Here is a 16,202-nt window from a genome sequence, read left to right on the forward strand (position 1 = left end):
TTCATATATCTCTTGCGGTTGGGTGTACAACTGTACAGTCAAAGTTATAAATATTGACACGGATAGTGCCAAAAATATACACGACTTTTTTGCTTTGCTTTATGGTAGTGTGTACAAGTTTTTGGCACTTTGTCCGTGTCGGTATTTAATACCTTGACTGTATCTAATACAAATAATACATGCCTCAAATTAATAAATTTGTGACATAAAACCGCAATCATCAGGATATATTTCATTAAGTTCTAATTAAAAGGGTGAAATGAAACAGAATGTAATGATTTTATTAACATTTATTTTTTTATTTGTATTTTAAGAATTTCAAACAAAATGCAGTCACATAAACTGAGCAATAACTTGCTAATACCATTTTGTTATTCAAAACGATTATAATACATCGAAAAATATGATGCTACCTATTATAGTAACAATCATGTCCACATTAAATACATCGATGGAATATGCGTACAGCTAGGTAACATATACCTATCCTATGCACGGGTATACATTGATTTTTAAATTCCATTATACGAAATACCAAACTGGGGTGAGTAAATGCTCAGCAAAATGCGCCAGGAAAATGCATAATAGCCATGATAAAAGTAAAACTAAGTAACAATTTTAAGGGCGTACGCCCACGACCCTAAATCATAAAACAATTTGGCTAAAATAACGCAACTGAGCTACACTAATGCATTACATGCTACATCCCGAACTAATCGAAACTATTATTGCAAAATTATTATTAAAGTTTTCAACAGCAGCAAAACATTCCCGCCCCCCCTAGTACTATAACAATTAACTTACTCTAAAGAATTTCAGTATTTATTTAGAGTCGATTCGGAGCGCGGTCTAATCATATTTTTTCACTTCTCATGCTCGTAAAGTTCGACTTTAAGTCGTGCGTAGACTATAAAGTTAAATCATCTATTACGACTCCTATTGAGTTAGCAATAAAGTCCAAATTCTTACCGAGACGCAACCGAATACTATTTTCTTTAGTCTTAAATAAATGTGGTAAAATAACCTACAATATTGGATATTTTTGTATGTATATTTTACTCGCAGTCGAAGTGAAAAGCAGTGTATAACTCAAAATTGGTCGTGGCAATTATACAATTGGGCTAATAAAGTATTTTTTGTTTTTCTGTCCCATCAGCCAGGCAGATAGTAGCAATTTGCTCTCGTATCAAGTTTACCGTGCTTGTTGGAGAAGGCTTATATTCTAATTACCACAAAAATGGATGTTTGGTTAATTTAAATTCTATAAAACCAGGATTGAATGAGTGAACCAGACGACCGTAACCATGACAACGGCTGACATGAAAAACTTAATTCACCTAATTACAAGTTTATATTATAATTACCGGGCTTATATTATAATTACCGGGCTTATATTATAATTACCACAAAAATGGATGTTTGGTTAATTTAAATTCTATAAAACCAGGATTTAAAGTGAACCAGGCGACCGTAACCATGGCATTGCATGAAAAACTTTATTCACCTAATTACAAGTAAGATTTATAATTGCCACGACTACATAACTTAAATATTAGACCTAACTCCAAACAGTCACACACACTCAACATGATTCAGATCTGAATATGACATGAGGGTCTTAAATATACATAAATCTCATGAAATCTCTGAACATGGTTGCAATGTATACAATAGGTATATCGAGACCATTCACGCACGTTGCATTGCTACCGTTAAAACTATTTCGACATAAATATGTACAACGCTTATATCAAAATTATTATAATATAGAAACTTAGAGCCGAAGGAAGATTCCTGCGAATGTTTGGTGCTGTGGGTTCAAATGCGTAATTTCTATTTTAGAACGAGATCTCATCGTAAGTAAATTTGCCTGCCTACTTGGGGTCCAAATTGACATAAAAATGCTAGGGACTTTGACTGGAAAATATCTAAAATTATCAAACGAATATTTAGTTATAAAATAGGTCCCCGATATAAACAGTATTCACGACGATGCTATTTCGTTCTAAACACACTGTATTTGGCATAAAATATTTAAAATGTTTACATATCTAAAAAAGATAATGTGATGCACGATATACAAATAATTCTATAAAAAATTGAGGCCTAGTCGGTCCGCTAAGCTACCTATTATTTTCATAAATAATTTACAAAATACAAAACTACATTGAAGAAATCTGTACAGTTCGTAACGGTCTCGAGGGCCGTTTATCACGTGAGTAATTTAACGTTCCCGATTGAAATAAATAAATACAACAGCGGTCGCCTCACAGAGGCGCTTCTAGTATCCTTTATAATCTTTATTACCTATAACATCTATGTACAGAAATCGCCGACTATAGGCACGGAACCATTTACTACTGATCTTTATCATAGGTCTGGTTCAAAAACCCCGAGTGTTGTTGAAATAATTGTAAACAGCAAAATGAATGGGGAAATTCATAAATTTCATGAAACTTGCATTATGAGCATATATAACCCACCCACCCACTGTCACAAAATCGTCTTCAATTACAGAACCAGTATGAAACAATCCATTGATTCATGAAATAAGCTGCCATTGATAAGAAATAGAGATCAGTAGCATTTGTTATAACGACGTTGCTAAATTGTGCCATTTTCAACCGAAAGGGTACTTATTGCCGCTTGTCAGTAAGGCGCTATTTCCATATAGCTTCAATTAGAAATCAACCTTATCGACAACCGACAATGTGGTACCTTTTGGTTGAAAACGTCACAATTATGGTTTCTAATTGCCAAGACAGCGCGGACCTGCCGACGCGTGGCTAATTGTTGAGTTTCCGGTACCGCAGATAATTACCGGTAATTTATCGGTACCGGTGCAAAACCGGTACATCTCGCCCTGGATGCGAGTACCGTGTTCTCGTAAAGAATTAATTAGTTTGACACGAAACTAGTTTTATAAGCAAATCATCTACTTACATGTCTATTGCAATATTTTATATAGAAATGTGAGCAGATGATCTGATTCAATATTTAAGTATCCTATAGCTACGTCTAGTGTTCTGATGATGATTAGAGAATAAACTATTGATTTCAAAGATCTAGGGTGTCACGGGAACACTAGATTTAGCATCAAAACGGCGATCGTAAAGTTAAACCCAGTTTAAGTATTTTTCACACAAATTTAAGTTAGATAACTGTGAATTAGTAGAATTTGCTCTCTAGCTACTAAATATAAAATATGAAAAAATATAACAATGAATCGAGGATGTCATTAAATTAAATGTGCCATTTTCAACCAAAAGAGTACTTATTGTCGGTTGTCCATAAGGCGCTATTTCCATTTAGTTTTAATTCGAAATCAACCTAATCGACAAGCGACGATGTGGTACCTTTTGGTTGAAAACGTCATGGATATTACAGTACAATCATCCACATTATTAACTGACATTCAACTTTTGATACCAAGTATGAAATGTCCATACAGATATAGTGCATTTATAATTGTTTTCCATCGTATTTTCTCGGAAACGTTCGTATTTGTCACGCTACTTCAGTCAACCTTAGTACTTTTTGTACCGAGACCGACTGAAATAGCAAGACACGTATTCGTGAAAATACGATGAAAAATAATAATGCACTACATTTGTACACAACATTATAACAGCGACAAGGAATTTCTCCAGCAATTATTATGACATAACGATATTATATGAAACATGTAATGTAGGTTTAACCTCGCCCCCGTCCCTGTGCAATATCCCCTTGGGGGCTAGTTGTGCCCTCACTCGACGTGCATGCCCTGCGGGGCTAGTTGTCCCCTCACGAGGCGTACATGCGCTTGATGTCCTCCTTGTACCGGTCCTGGATGTCTTTCCGCTTGATCTTGAAGGCCGCCGTGACCAGCCCCATGTCGGGCGACCACACCTCCGTGCACAGCTTCACGGCCGTCGGGACCTGCAACAATACTTTATTTCAAGTGGACATCAAATAAAGCTACCCCAGCTCTAACCCTACACCTCTGACCCGAGAAGATTTAAATCCCTCCTAAATTGTACGAGGGTATCCCAATATGGGACCGGCAAGAAACTTCGAAACATTACATCTTATAATTAACATGCATTAGATTAGAAAAAATCATAATATTGTCTTCGGTTACCGCGATGGTTACTCATGAAATTAAACTATGAAAACGGATTATATCGCGTATATTGAATTTATAATACAGCCCGACGTTTTGAACCCTTTACAGCGTTCGTGGTCAACGGGTGACTGAGGAAAAACTACAAAGTGCAAAAATACCCACATACAAAAAAAAATGAACCATCATAAACTATCAACTTTAAGGCTGGTTGTACATGCAAAATCGGTTCATTATTATTTTATTTCCAAATATGCAAGTTTACAGTTCTAAACCAAAGCACTTACATACTACAATAAATCATATTATTAAATTACATTATATTACATTATATTAATTTACATGTCAAACTATAATTTCATAAGGCTAGTTATACAGTACAACTATTTTCAAGTAAAGATATATACATATATATACGCGATAAAGCTACGCCGGCTCCAACCCTACACCTCTGACCCGAGAAGATTTAATTCCCTCCTAAATTGTAGGAGGGTATCCCAATATGGGACTAATACGCAATATAATCCGTTTTCATAGTTTTATTTCATGGAAAAAATCAATTTAAATTAATACGGAATAAAAAGAAAACAGGAAATAACATACAGTAAGTCCTTTTTTTAATAGATTGAATGCAGGACGTTATAATTGGCAAACATGATATAATGGGTCACCTCGAAACGCTCCAAGCCGCACTTCTTGGCGTGCTCGGCCAGCTCCTTCACCACCAGCTTCTCCACGAGTGAGTTCTTGCACAGTTTGTCGAATTCTTTCTCTTGGACGCCGGCCCTGAAACAAGTGTTCGAGTGTTAGAAAGGAGTGTTTTTTAGATGGACGTTAGAATTAGCAAAAACTGTGTTATTCTTGGAGCTGTCTCCTGAGCCTACCTGGCAGCCAGTTCAGCGAGGTGCTGAGGATGAGGAACCAGCAGCGCCACGGTGTTATTCTTGGAGCTGTCTCCGGAGCCTACCTGGCAGCAAGTTTGGCGAGGTGCTGAGGATGAGGAACCAGCAGCGCCACGATGTTATTCTTGGAGCTGTCTCCGGAGCCTACCTGGCAGCAAGTTCGGCGAGGTGCTGAGGATGAGGAACCAGCAGCGCCACGGTGTTATTCTTGGAGCTGTCTCCGGAGCCTACCTGGCAGCCAGTTCAGCGAGGTGCTGAGGATGAGGAACTAGCAACGCCACGGTGTTATTCTTGGAGCTGTCTCCGGAGCCTACCTGGCAGCCAGTTCGGCGAGGTGCTGAGGATGAGGAACCAGCAGCGCCACGGTGTTATTCTTGGAGCTGTCTCCGTACACGCAGATGTTCTCAACGATGGGGCAAGTCTTGAGTTCGGCCTCCACCTTGCCGAGAGAGACGTATTCACCGGCTTGTAGTTTCACCAGGTCCTTTTTACGATCTGGAAAAATTTAAAGTTAGGTTAATACAATTTTTCTTGAGCTTTCTATGATAAGGGTGGCAATAGCATTACACCTGTCCATTTTCTTGGTCCAATGTAAAATTTAAGTTTTGCCAGGGATGAGGATCACTAAGTGTATGGAAGTAAAAACTTATAAAGAAAAATGTTAACAATATGTTATATTTATATTAATGAATTCATGGACCACCTACCTAAGGACCACCGGGTTACATTATTAGAGTTAGATCAAGATAGGTCTGCAATGATTTTGCAACGGTCTGCGTGTGATAGCACACGCAGTGCAAGTGTTATATATATACGTAACTAGCGAGTAGCGCCCCGCCCCGGCTTCGCACGGGTAGCTCAACTAACATTAGAGTAAGATGGGTTAAGAGGAACACACGGACGGGACGTTAAGGCAAGGGGGTGGTGACATTATCAAGAAACTCATATATGACACTAACCGATGATCTTGATGCAGCCGTCATGATGCAGTTCCCCGATGTCTCCGGAGCGGAACCAGCGGCGGCCTTCGAAGTCAAAGAATTCTTCGCGAGTCTTCTCCGGATTACGGTAGTAGCCCTCCGCCACGCTGTCCCCGCCGATAACTATTTCACCCTGAAATAACAAACATTCTATTTATAGGAAAATTGTTTAAGGCCGCTCCATCGGTTTGCCGCTGTCACTGTCACATTTCGCAAGAAAGAACGGGAAAGATCATGCGCGCCAAGTGTCAATTTTGATCGAATTTTGTCGATTTTTATTTATTTTAAAAACGTTACCGTACAATATCGAAATTCGAAAGCTATGAAATTACTATTTAAGTTAAGATTATTTTTTCTTCTTTTTTTGTTTATAGTATCACATAATAAATAACCGAGTAAAGTTTGATTAAAAGCCCGAGTTAGAGGTTACTTTGGGAATTAATTGTATCGAGCGAAGTGTCATAATTCGTGTATCGGAAGCTATGTTATTAAAGATAATATAGTCAAGAACTACAAATATTTTTTCCACGTCTACGAATATCAACGCCTCTTAGAAAAACATGATCATGTAAGGTGATTTTTCGCCTTCTGGCTCAGGGAATCGCCTTAATAGCTGATGGCCTAGAGGTAAGAGCGTGCGACTTACGAATGAGTTTTTCGGAACTTATGTACGAAATATCATTTGATTACCAGTCGCTTTTCGGTGATTAGAATAGAATAGAATTTCTTTATTTGCCAAAATACAACATCAAAATTTGAATTGAGAAATTTGTTTGAAGGAAAATATTGTGAGGAAACCGGACTAATCCCAACAAGGCCTAATTTCCCCTCTGGGTTGGAAGGTCAGATGGCAGTCGCTTTCGTAAAAACTGGTGCGTACGCCAACTCTTGGGATTAGTTGCCAAGCGGACCCCAGGCTGCCATGATAGCATGATACGGACCTGCGGGAAGGGTTTGTTGGTGACGCGGTAGTTGCCCTCCTCCCACGTCACGAGGCGGATGTCGGTGCCCGTGGTGGGCGCGCCTACGCGACCAGTGGATCTGTAAACAACACAACACAACATAACATAACATACATTTTACATCCATACCTCATGGATCAAAACGAGTTTTTCATATAAAACACAAACAGTGATAATGTTATACAACCCCCGCCACAGAATAAGTTAATAGTATCATAGAGTAACTTATACTAGAGCGGTACTGTCCATAGTAAATTTTGTAACCCCAGTAAATTCACTGCCATCTGTCGACACACTTTAAAACTAAAAATGAAGATTTGTAAAAATACGATAAAATGTATTTAAATATAGATAAATGTTTTTTTTTTATTTGTATTAATTATTTTGATGATTTTGACCCATGTTCTTTCACTGATATGCGTTAAAATTGTTAAATAACAAACGAAACCGTCAACGCCATCTATACGACTAGGCCAAAACTAGTAGCGCCCTCTGAACGAGAATCAAATTTTCTTGATTTTCGAGGCACGTTTTTTCCTTAGACTGTATCCATCTATTACGGAATTATATCTATCTTTGATAGTATCATACAGAACAGCCACGCCCCGCCCCGCCCCGACTCGAATTACCTCGCCCCGCGACAGAAATCTGGCGGACTTCTGGCGTACCCTCAGTTCGGTCAAAATGCCGATGCCGGTGTATTTTCGGTGTGCCTCTGTACGGGTAGTACTTATTAATTTGTAGAAACAAATAATCAAGTTTTCCAATATTCAAAACACGAAAAAAAGGCTAAACTTTTGCATATAAAAAAAAATTTGTTGCTCGGGACATTCGCGTTTGTTTTTTAGGGTTCCGTACCCAAAAGGGTAAAAACGGGACCCTATTACTAAGACTCCGCTGTCCGTCTATCTGTCATCAGGCTGTATCGCATGAACCGTGATAGCTAGACAGTTGAAATTTTCACAGATGATGTATTTCTGTTGCCGCTATAACAACAAATACTAAAAAGTACGGAACCCTCGGTGCGCGAGTTCGAGCACTTGGCCGGTTTTATTTAATAATTAATTATGTATCTTATATAATAACATTATATAAGATACATAATATTTTTATTTTTAATGTATTTACTAACACATAGGTATAACGATGGTACTAACAATATTGTATGGAATTTTAAATGTTCTGAAATAAAGATATTTTATTTTAATAACAATAAAGTAAATTTAATAATGGCGTTTTGAAAGTCCAACTACGTGCAGGACTACTGACAAAGCCAGTTCAACAATTAGAGCGAAAAAAAAAAACCAAACTTTTTCACCTCAGCAACTCGAACAAGCCTACTTTCGCCACTCCCTGGAGTTAGGAAAGTGCGACTTTCCTTTCAAATTGTATTCCAACTTTCATAAATATTATAGTTGCCTAAACTGTTATATAGTGAATATAATAGTGGTGTAGACAGTTGTATAACGTACCGGTCGTGCGCGTCGGCCACGGTGGCGCAGGAGGTGGTCTCGGTGAGGCCGTAGCCGGTGACCACGTCGCAGCACAGGCACACGCGCACCTGCGCGTGCGTGTCGGGGGATAATGGAGCTCCACCAGAGATCATGCAGCGCATGCGCCCTCCGAGCAGAGCCGACACTTTGGAGAACATCTGCAATAATGAATGAATGAAATCGTTTATTCACAATGAACAAATGGTAACATAAGATCTTAATTTATAAACATTGCTTCCCACTATACATTCAGTCAAGATAGACATGTGAAAATATTTGTCAGTGATATATATATGTCACTCAGTATGATAAAATTAGAATTAAATACAATTACACGATTAATTACAATTTGGCGCAAATATTTATAATAGTACATAATTAATTTAGTAAGAGATCAATAGTGATGATAATCAGATTAACAGAAAAAAGAAATTACAATTAAAATTAGAATAAGTCAAGTTCTTTTAAATACATGTAAATTAAATGTCAGTCAATATTCAAAATGTATACAATAAAAATTCGCTAATACTATAAAAACATTTATCAATCAATATTTTATACAATTTTGTTTTAAATTCGTTTATAGGCGATGTCTTTATGTCAGCTGGTATTTTATTAAACATAGTAATACACATGTTGTGAGCGCTTTTTTTTCTTAGTACTAATTTGCTACTAGTTGGTAATGCTAACCTACAGCGTCTATGTGACCGTGTTGTTTCCTTATGTTAATGTATGTAGTTTTAGGGCTGGTTCAAATACAGCGAAATCCGCGCAAATCCAGCAGCACTAACACATCGTAAATCATAGAGTAACTTATACATACTGTGCCTTAAACAGTTTTTGACAAGTTTTCATAGATAATTTGTTCCGAATGACCTGATCCCACCTTCCCCTTTCCATCATCGGACATCCAGGCGCGGGAAGCGAATGCACCCGTTAGTGGTCCACGTACCATTTGTTCGCACGAAACGTTTTTCCTCCATTTTTGGTGCGGACGGCTAAGGAATGGAATGCGCTCCCGCCATCTGTATTCCCTGATCAATATGACCTCGGTCTCTTTAAAGCAGTGAATAGGCTGTTACTGAACCGGTGAGCTCCATCTTAGGCCCTGTCTTCACTTTCCATCAGGTGTGACTGGGGCCAATCGCCGAGTTTATAATTAAAAATGATAAAAGTCTGGATAATGCGAAATGATTAAATTGTTTATAAATTTTATGATAACTATCAAAGATAGATATAACTCCGTAATAAATGGATACAGTCTAAGGAAAAAACGTGCCTCGAAAATCAAGAAAATTTGATTCTCGTTCAGAGGGCGCTACTAGTTTTGGCCTACAGTCGTATAGATGGCGTTGACGGTTTCGTTTGTTATTTAACAATTTTAACGCATATCAGTGAAAGAACATGGGTCAAAATCATAAAAATAATTAATGCAAATAAAAAAAAATCATTTATCTATATTTAAATACATTGTATCGTATTTTTATAAATCTTCATTTTTAGTTTTAAAGTGTGTCGACAGATGGCAGTGAATTTACTGGGGTTACAAGATTTACTATGACAGTACCGCTCTAGTATAAGTTACTCTATGTAACTATTAATAATTTATTGTTAAAAATCATTTGAGTACGAGTATAATTTATGATTATTAATGATTGTGTAGCCGCCGTGCAGGTCTCGACGACAAATAAAAAGACTTCGATTTGAAGTAAACGTGTAATATATAGGTGCTGGTTACTTTACAAGGTACAGTTGACGTAAACGGTTAAAAGTGTAGAAGTGGTGGTAATGGTATGGAGGCTGATGCGAGTGATTAAGCTAATTTTGAATGGTAAAAAGGTAGTCTAAATTTAGGTGCCTCTAATTGGCCGCGATACAGGTTATGTGGAGCGCTCCTATTGGTGCATTTAAATAAGCCTCCGCATAGTAAGCGAGCCCAACGGCTGCGTTTAGCTACTGCATTATACAAATAAAAGGTTGCGATCCTCATCCATTCTCTCAAGATGGCCCAACCAACGGAGTCTGTGAGCTTTAGTCTCTCCCATGATGTTAAGTTCAGCCACTAGGTCTTCAATCTCATGGTTCCTAAGGACTGTCCGGCTTCCATCCGTTCTTATTTTGGGGCCCAGTATCTTACGGAGGATCTTCCTCTCGGCCACTAGCAGCATGTTTTCTTGACTATGCATGATGACCTACTAATAGTCCATGATGCCGTTAGGCTACACTCACCAGTTTGTTAAGCAGAGGTGTGTCGTACCCGCGTCGCATCCACGTGAGCTTGTATGTGTATGCCCACTTGAAGGCAGCAGCCGCCATGGGTCCGGAGCGGGTCACTTTATCCGTGATGCCTTTGCTGATGCGGTCCATGATTAACTACACAACAACATTTAATTTCATTAAAAAATCGAATTTAAACTATCGTGAGACATATTAGGGATACCGCCGTTTAGTTAAATTTCACTTCCCAACAAACTTATGGCATCAGTTTCATTTCCCAAATGAAATTTTAGCAAGTTTTTTTACTTCGCAACCATTTCATTTCCCAACCACATATTGCGAAATGAAAATGACGTACTAGGTTGGGTTAGGTTAGGTTGGATTATGAAAATTTGCGAAATGAAATTTTGCCAAATGATAATTTGCGTAAAATAGTTTGGGAAGTAATACTTTGGGAAACGATTTATGGCAATACATTAGTAAACCGACATATTAACTTAACTAACTTAGCGGTTTCACTTACGTATTTATTTTTAGTCACTCGCACGACATGTTTCGGAGAGCCTAGGTCTATTTTCAAACACTAAACAGTGCCTGAGTGAGTAGCGGGTGTGATTAAAAAAGTTTGAAAATCTTGATATTGATTACGGTTGCTTTTCATTAAATAAACTCATTTTCCTTCATTTCAGTTAGAACTTTAACTCTATTTTCAAACACTAACAGTGCCCGAGTGAGTCACGGGTGTGACTAAAAAAGTTTGAAAATCTTGATATTGATTACGGTTGCTTTTCGTTAAATAAACTCATTTTCCTTCATTTCAGTTAGAACTTTAACTCTATTTTCAAACACTAACAGTGCCCGAGTGAGTAGCGGGTGTGACTAAAAAAGTTTGAAAATCTTGATATTGATTATGGTTGCTTTTTGTTAAATAAACTCATTTTCCTTCATTTCAGTTAGAACTTTAACTCTATTTTCAAACACTAACAGTGCCCGAGTGAGTAGCGGGTGTGATTAAAAAAGTTTGAAAATCTTGATATTGATTATGGTTGCTTTTCGTTAAATAAACTCATTTTCCTTCATTTCAGTTAGAACTTTAACTCTATTTTCAAACACTAACAGTGCCCGAGTGAGTAGCGGGTGTGACTAAAAAAGTTTGAAAATCTTGATATTGATTATGGTTGCTTTTTGTTAAATAAACTCATTTTCCTTCATTTCAGTTAGAACTTTAACTCTATTTTCAAACACTAACAGTGCCCTAGTGAGTAGCGGGTGTGATTAAGAGCCCTTATTCCCTGGAGCGTTCATCGATTTCACGAAATAACACTCAATAGATGGCGTTGACGCGCGGTACGCGAGCGCCGGCAACTATAACGCGTTTTGAACGCAGTGAAGAATAATCTTGATCGTTGTCGATTTCAATAGCAAGTAACATTATTTTTATTGTTATAGCCACTCTTTTATTTTATTTTATATGCATGGTAGTAGTAATTTTAGTTTATTATGTTAAGAAAATATACATACTTGTACCCAGAGATGACCAGGGTGCCTAGCCAAGATGTCAACCGTTTAGGTACTTATAGTTTACATTAAAACCAAATCTGCAGCTGGCCTCTGAAATGGGTAATACAAACGCGATCCGTATGTCTTTCGCTTTCCAAATGACCAGGGTGCCTAGCCAAGATGCCAACCGTTTACGCTCCGTAGCAAACGAAATGTAACTGTCTCTGTCGCACTAATATTGAAGAGTGATAGAGAGAGATTACGCTATTGTTCGCTTTGGAACGAACGACTGGAATCTTGGCTAGGCACTCGGGTTTAGTACCTACAGTTTACGTTAAAACCACTTAAAACCAAATTTGTAGCTGGCCACTGAAATGGGTAATAGAAACGCGTTCCGTATGTGTTTTGCTTTCCAGATAATCAGAGTACCTAGCCAAGATGCCAGTCGTTCGTTCCGTAGCGAACGATAGGGTAATCTCTCGCTATCACTCTTACATATTAATGCGACAGAGACAGTTGCGTTTCGTTCGCTACGGAGCGTAAACGGTTGGCATCTTGGCTAGGCACACTGGTCATCTGGAAAGCGAAAGACATAAGGAACGCGATTCTACTACCCATTTTAGAGGCCAGCTACAGATTTGTTTTTTTTTTGTAAATTATATTCTAGGTACCTAAACGGTTGGCATCTTGGCTAGGCACCTTGGTCATCTGGAAAGGGAAAGACATACGGAACCCGTTTCTACTACCCATTCAGAGGCCAGCTACAGATTTGGTTTTAATGTAAACTATAGGTACCTAAACGGTTGGCATCTTGGCTAGGCACCCTGGTCATCTAGAAAGCGAAATACACAAGGAACGCGTTTCTATGACCCATTTTAGAGGCCAGCTACAGATTTGGTTTTAATGTAAATTATATTCTAGGTACCTAAACGGTTGGCATCTTGGCTAGGCACCTTGGTCATCTGGAAAGGGAAAGACATACGCAACCCGTTTCTACTACCCATTCAGAGGCCAGCTACAGATTTGGTTTTAATGTAAACTATAGGTACCTAAACGGTTGCCATCTTGGCTAGGCACCTTGGTCATCTGGAAAGGGAAAGACATACGGAACCCGTTTCTACTACCCATTCAGAGGCCAGCTACAGATTTGGTTTTAATGTAAACTATAGGTACCTAAACGGTTGGCATCTTGGCTAGGCACCCTGAACAGACCCGATCACCTAGGCGAAAAAATTTAATTTTTGTGCTATAAAATGTACCTATGATCACATTGATCACCTAAGGATCAAGATTTTCTAATCGCAGTATACACCACTTCTCGGAACTAGCTCGCTGGTTACGAACGAATCAAACGCCTGACGATCGAGCACAGGTCCGTCCCCTAAGCGCGCCCGGCGGAGACTGAGCGCGCAGCGTCGGTGCAGCGTGATTTATACGTCTTTTAAAAATATTTAAATTTACGGGAAAATAGGTCCTATAGTTATGATTTTTTTTTATGGGTTCACATAAAGTTAGAGTTTGCTATAATATTATTTTGAGGGCAATATATAAGTACAATTTGCGATAAAAAAATATAATGCGACCCTGTTTTCACCGAAAAAATGAAGAAAACTCGGAAGGTATTTTATGATTTTTTTTAAATGAATCTTTGACTTTCAATCATTTCAGCCCCTCGTACAAGATATGGTGAATAGAATTGTAATCATTTATGTACCAAATGATTCTTGTTTACTGCAAAATTGGCAACCGAAACGACACTTCTCACTGCAAATTTTGAAAAATACTCCCAGGAAAACTCATTTATTTTAGGTTTAAAAAGAGAAAATGATAACTTTAACTATTTCAGCCGCTAGTTTAAGAAATGATTATTTAAGAACGTTAACAGTTTTTGAATAAATACTAATAGTTACGTCGTAATGATGAATGAAAAAGGAAGCATTTTGCAAAATACGGTCGTTTGTAGGAATAAGGCCTCTTAAAAAAGTTTGAAAATCTTGATATTGATTACGGTTGCTTTTCGTTAAATAAACTCATTTTCCTTCATTTCAGTTAGAAATTTAAAACGTACCCTGTGTCATTGCGTCATTTTATCCGGTAAAAACGTGACAAACATAGCTACCTAGTAGGGGAGCCCAAGAGGGAATTTTTGTTTTCTACTATTCGCAAACTACTCGTGCGTGTCAGATTAAATAATGAGCATACTTTAGATCGGGGTTTTTGGTGCGAGAATGTTTTACACTAACCAAAAATAGGTAAAAACTGATACTATTTTAACATTTCTAAGCACATTTCGAGCTTACTACCTAAATATTTTTAATTAATAGTCTGGTAATACACGGAATCATTCCCGCACCAAAAACCCCAATGTATGGACTTATGTTACGAGTGAAATATGAGATAACATTCAAGTATGGTATGAATCTTCTCAAATGATTTTTACGGGATCCCTTTGTTTGACATAATTATTGAAAGTCATAATGTAACGATTGTCATATTATCATTAGTCATAATTCTGAAACCGTTAACTTTTCAGGAATTTCCTCAGGTTATCCTATAGATAGGTTAGGTTAGATTTGTTTTATGGCAATTCTGAAAAGTTACGCGTTTCTGAGAAAAACCAAATTATGACTAACGAAAATGTGGACAAACAATACATTATGACTTAAAACTATTTGGGAAACAATAGAGACCCGATTTTTACGCCTAAGATCCTAATCTGTTAAACAAAAGCCAATGTTTCTTTTATGCGAGCGCTCGGCCATTGTGTCTGAGCGCGTGGCCATTAGAGAATGTTTAAAATGTTAATCACTCACAGGTACAGTGGTCATGCAGGTAGGTTTGAGTACGGTGGCGTCTCCACTCGTACCCTTCATGATCTTGCTCGACGAGTCCAACATGGTCAGCGGAGTTGAGTAACCGATCGGGACGCCTGAAAATAACATACAATTGAAGGCATGTTTAGAAAAACCGGCCAAGTGCGAGTCGGACTCGCGCACGAAGGGTTCCGTACCATTACGGAAAAAAATAGCAAAAAAATCACGTTTGTTGTATGGGAGCCCCATTTAAATATTTATATTATTCTGTTTTTAGTATTTGTTGTTATAGCGGCAACAGAAATACATCATCTGTGTAAATTTCAACTGTCTAGCTATCACGGTTCATGAGATACAGCCTGGTGACAGACAGACAAACGGACAGACAGACAGCGGAGTCTTAGTAATAGGGTCCCGTTTTTACCCTTTGGATACGGAACCCTAAAAACAACATAACTAACATTTTTTGCGGATTTGAGTTTTTGGTATCATAGCATTCGTCTAAGCAGGATCTACACGTAGAGCAAAAGATAGTGTCCAAAAATGACCCCAATATACCTATACTAGTTAAGTAAGATAAATCTGTAACATACCTCTCTGATAGAATACAAATTACAAAAAGAACATAACTAACAAAATTTTACAAAAACAGCATAATTAACGAACTTATTTTTCAATTTTTTTCCAAAAATACTGGTCTTTGAAAGGTGTAATCGTATATTTCGGAACTATTGGCCACTTACTAAAATCACCTATACAATGTTTATGTCCAATAACTAATATATAAGAAGACATTTAGTTTGTTTCGTTTCCTGTAAATTCATGTCTAGTGTAGTTATATGTAATATATTTTTTCGTTTTTTATTGTGGGACGTACCACATTATTACAATCTATATATTGTATATACAGATGTCAATCACAATGAAAAAATCAACGATGATCAACTCTATCGGCAATCCAAGAATGTGGGTTCGAGTCCCACGTTGACCAGAGTTGATCATCGTTGATTTTTTCATTTTGATTGACATCTGTATATACAATATACAGATAGTGTATTTATGTTGTTTTTGTAAACATGCCTTCAATTATACCTGACGCGTCGAATGATGGTACCTGTGACCAGTGCTGGCCAAACGTTAATTACAATTAACGGACGGTAACAGTTTACGGTTCAATTTGTACTGATTAATGGTTAATTACATTAACGTTTCGGCCAACACTGCCTGCGA

The 16,202-nt window shown here is 37.7% G+C and overlaps 1 protein-coding gene across 1 annotated transcript in view; it reads right to left on the reverse strand.

The window, feature by feature from the left end:
- Window positions 1–272: 272 nt before the first annotated feature.
- Window positions 273–16,202, reverse strand: part of LOC134740850 (long-chain-fatty-acid--CoA ligase 4) — an 84,163-nt gene continuing 68,233 nt past the window's right edge. Inside the window, exons 9-16 of the mRNA XM_063673502.1 lie at window positions 14,973–15,088; window positions 10,672–10,815; window positions 8,422–8,600; window positions 6,929–7,028; window positions 5,967–6,120; window positions 5,322–5,502; window positions 4,777–4,891; window positions 273–3,921 (exon numbers count right to left, since the gene is read on the reverse strand). Of these exons, the coding sequence (XP_063529572.1) occupies window positions 3,787–3,921; window positions 4,777–4,891; window positions 5,322–5,502; window positions 5,967–6,120; window positions 6,929–7,028; window positions 8,422–8,600; window positions 10,672–10,815; window positions 14,973–15,088 (1,124 nt within the window). The 3' untranslated portion in view covers window positions 273–3,786. The remainder of the gene's footprint in view (window positions 3,922–4,776; window positions 4,892–5,321; window positions 5,503–5,966; window positions 6,121–6,928; window positions 7,029–8,421; window positions 8,601–10,671; window positions 10,816–14,972; window positions 15,089–16,202) is intronic.

Source organism: Cydia strobilella, chromosome 4 (genome assembly GCF_947568885.1).
Source record: "Cydia strobilella chromosome 4, ilCydStro3.1, whole genome shotgun sequence".
Classification (NCBI taxonomy): domain Eukaryota; kingdom Metazoa; phylum Arthropoda; class Insecta; order Lepidoptera; family Tortricidae; genus Cydia; species Cydia strobilella.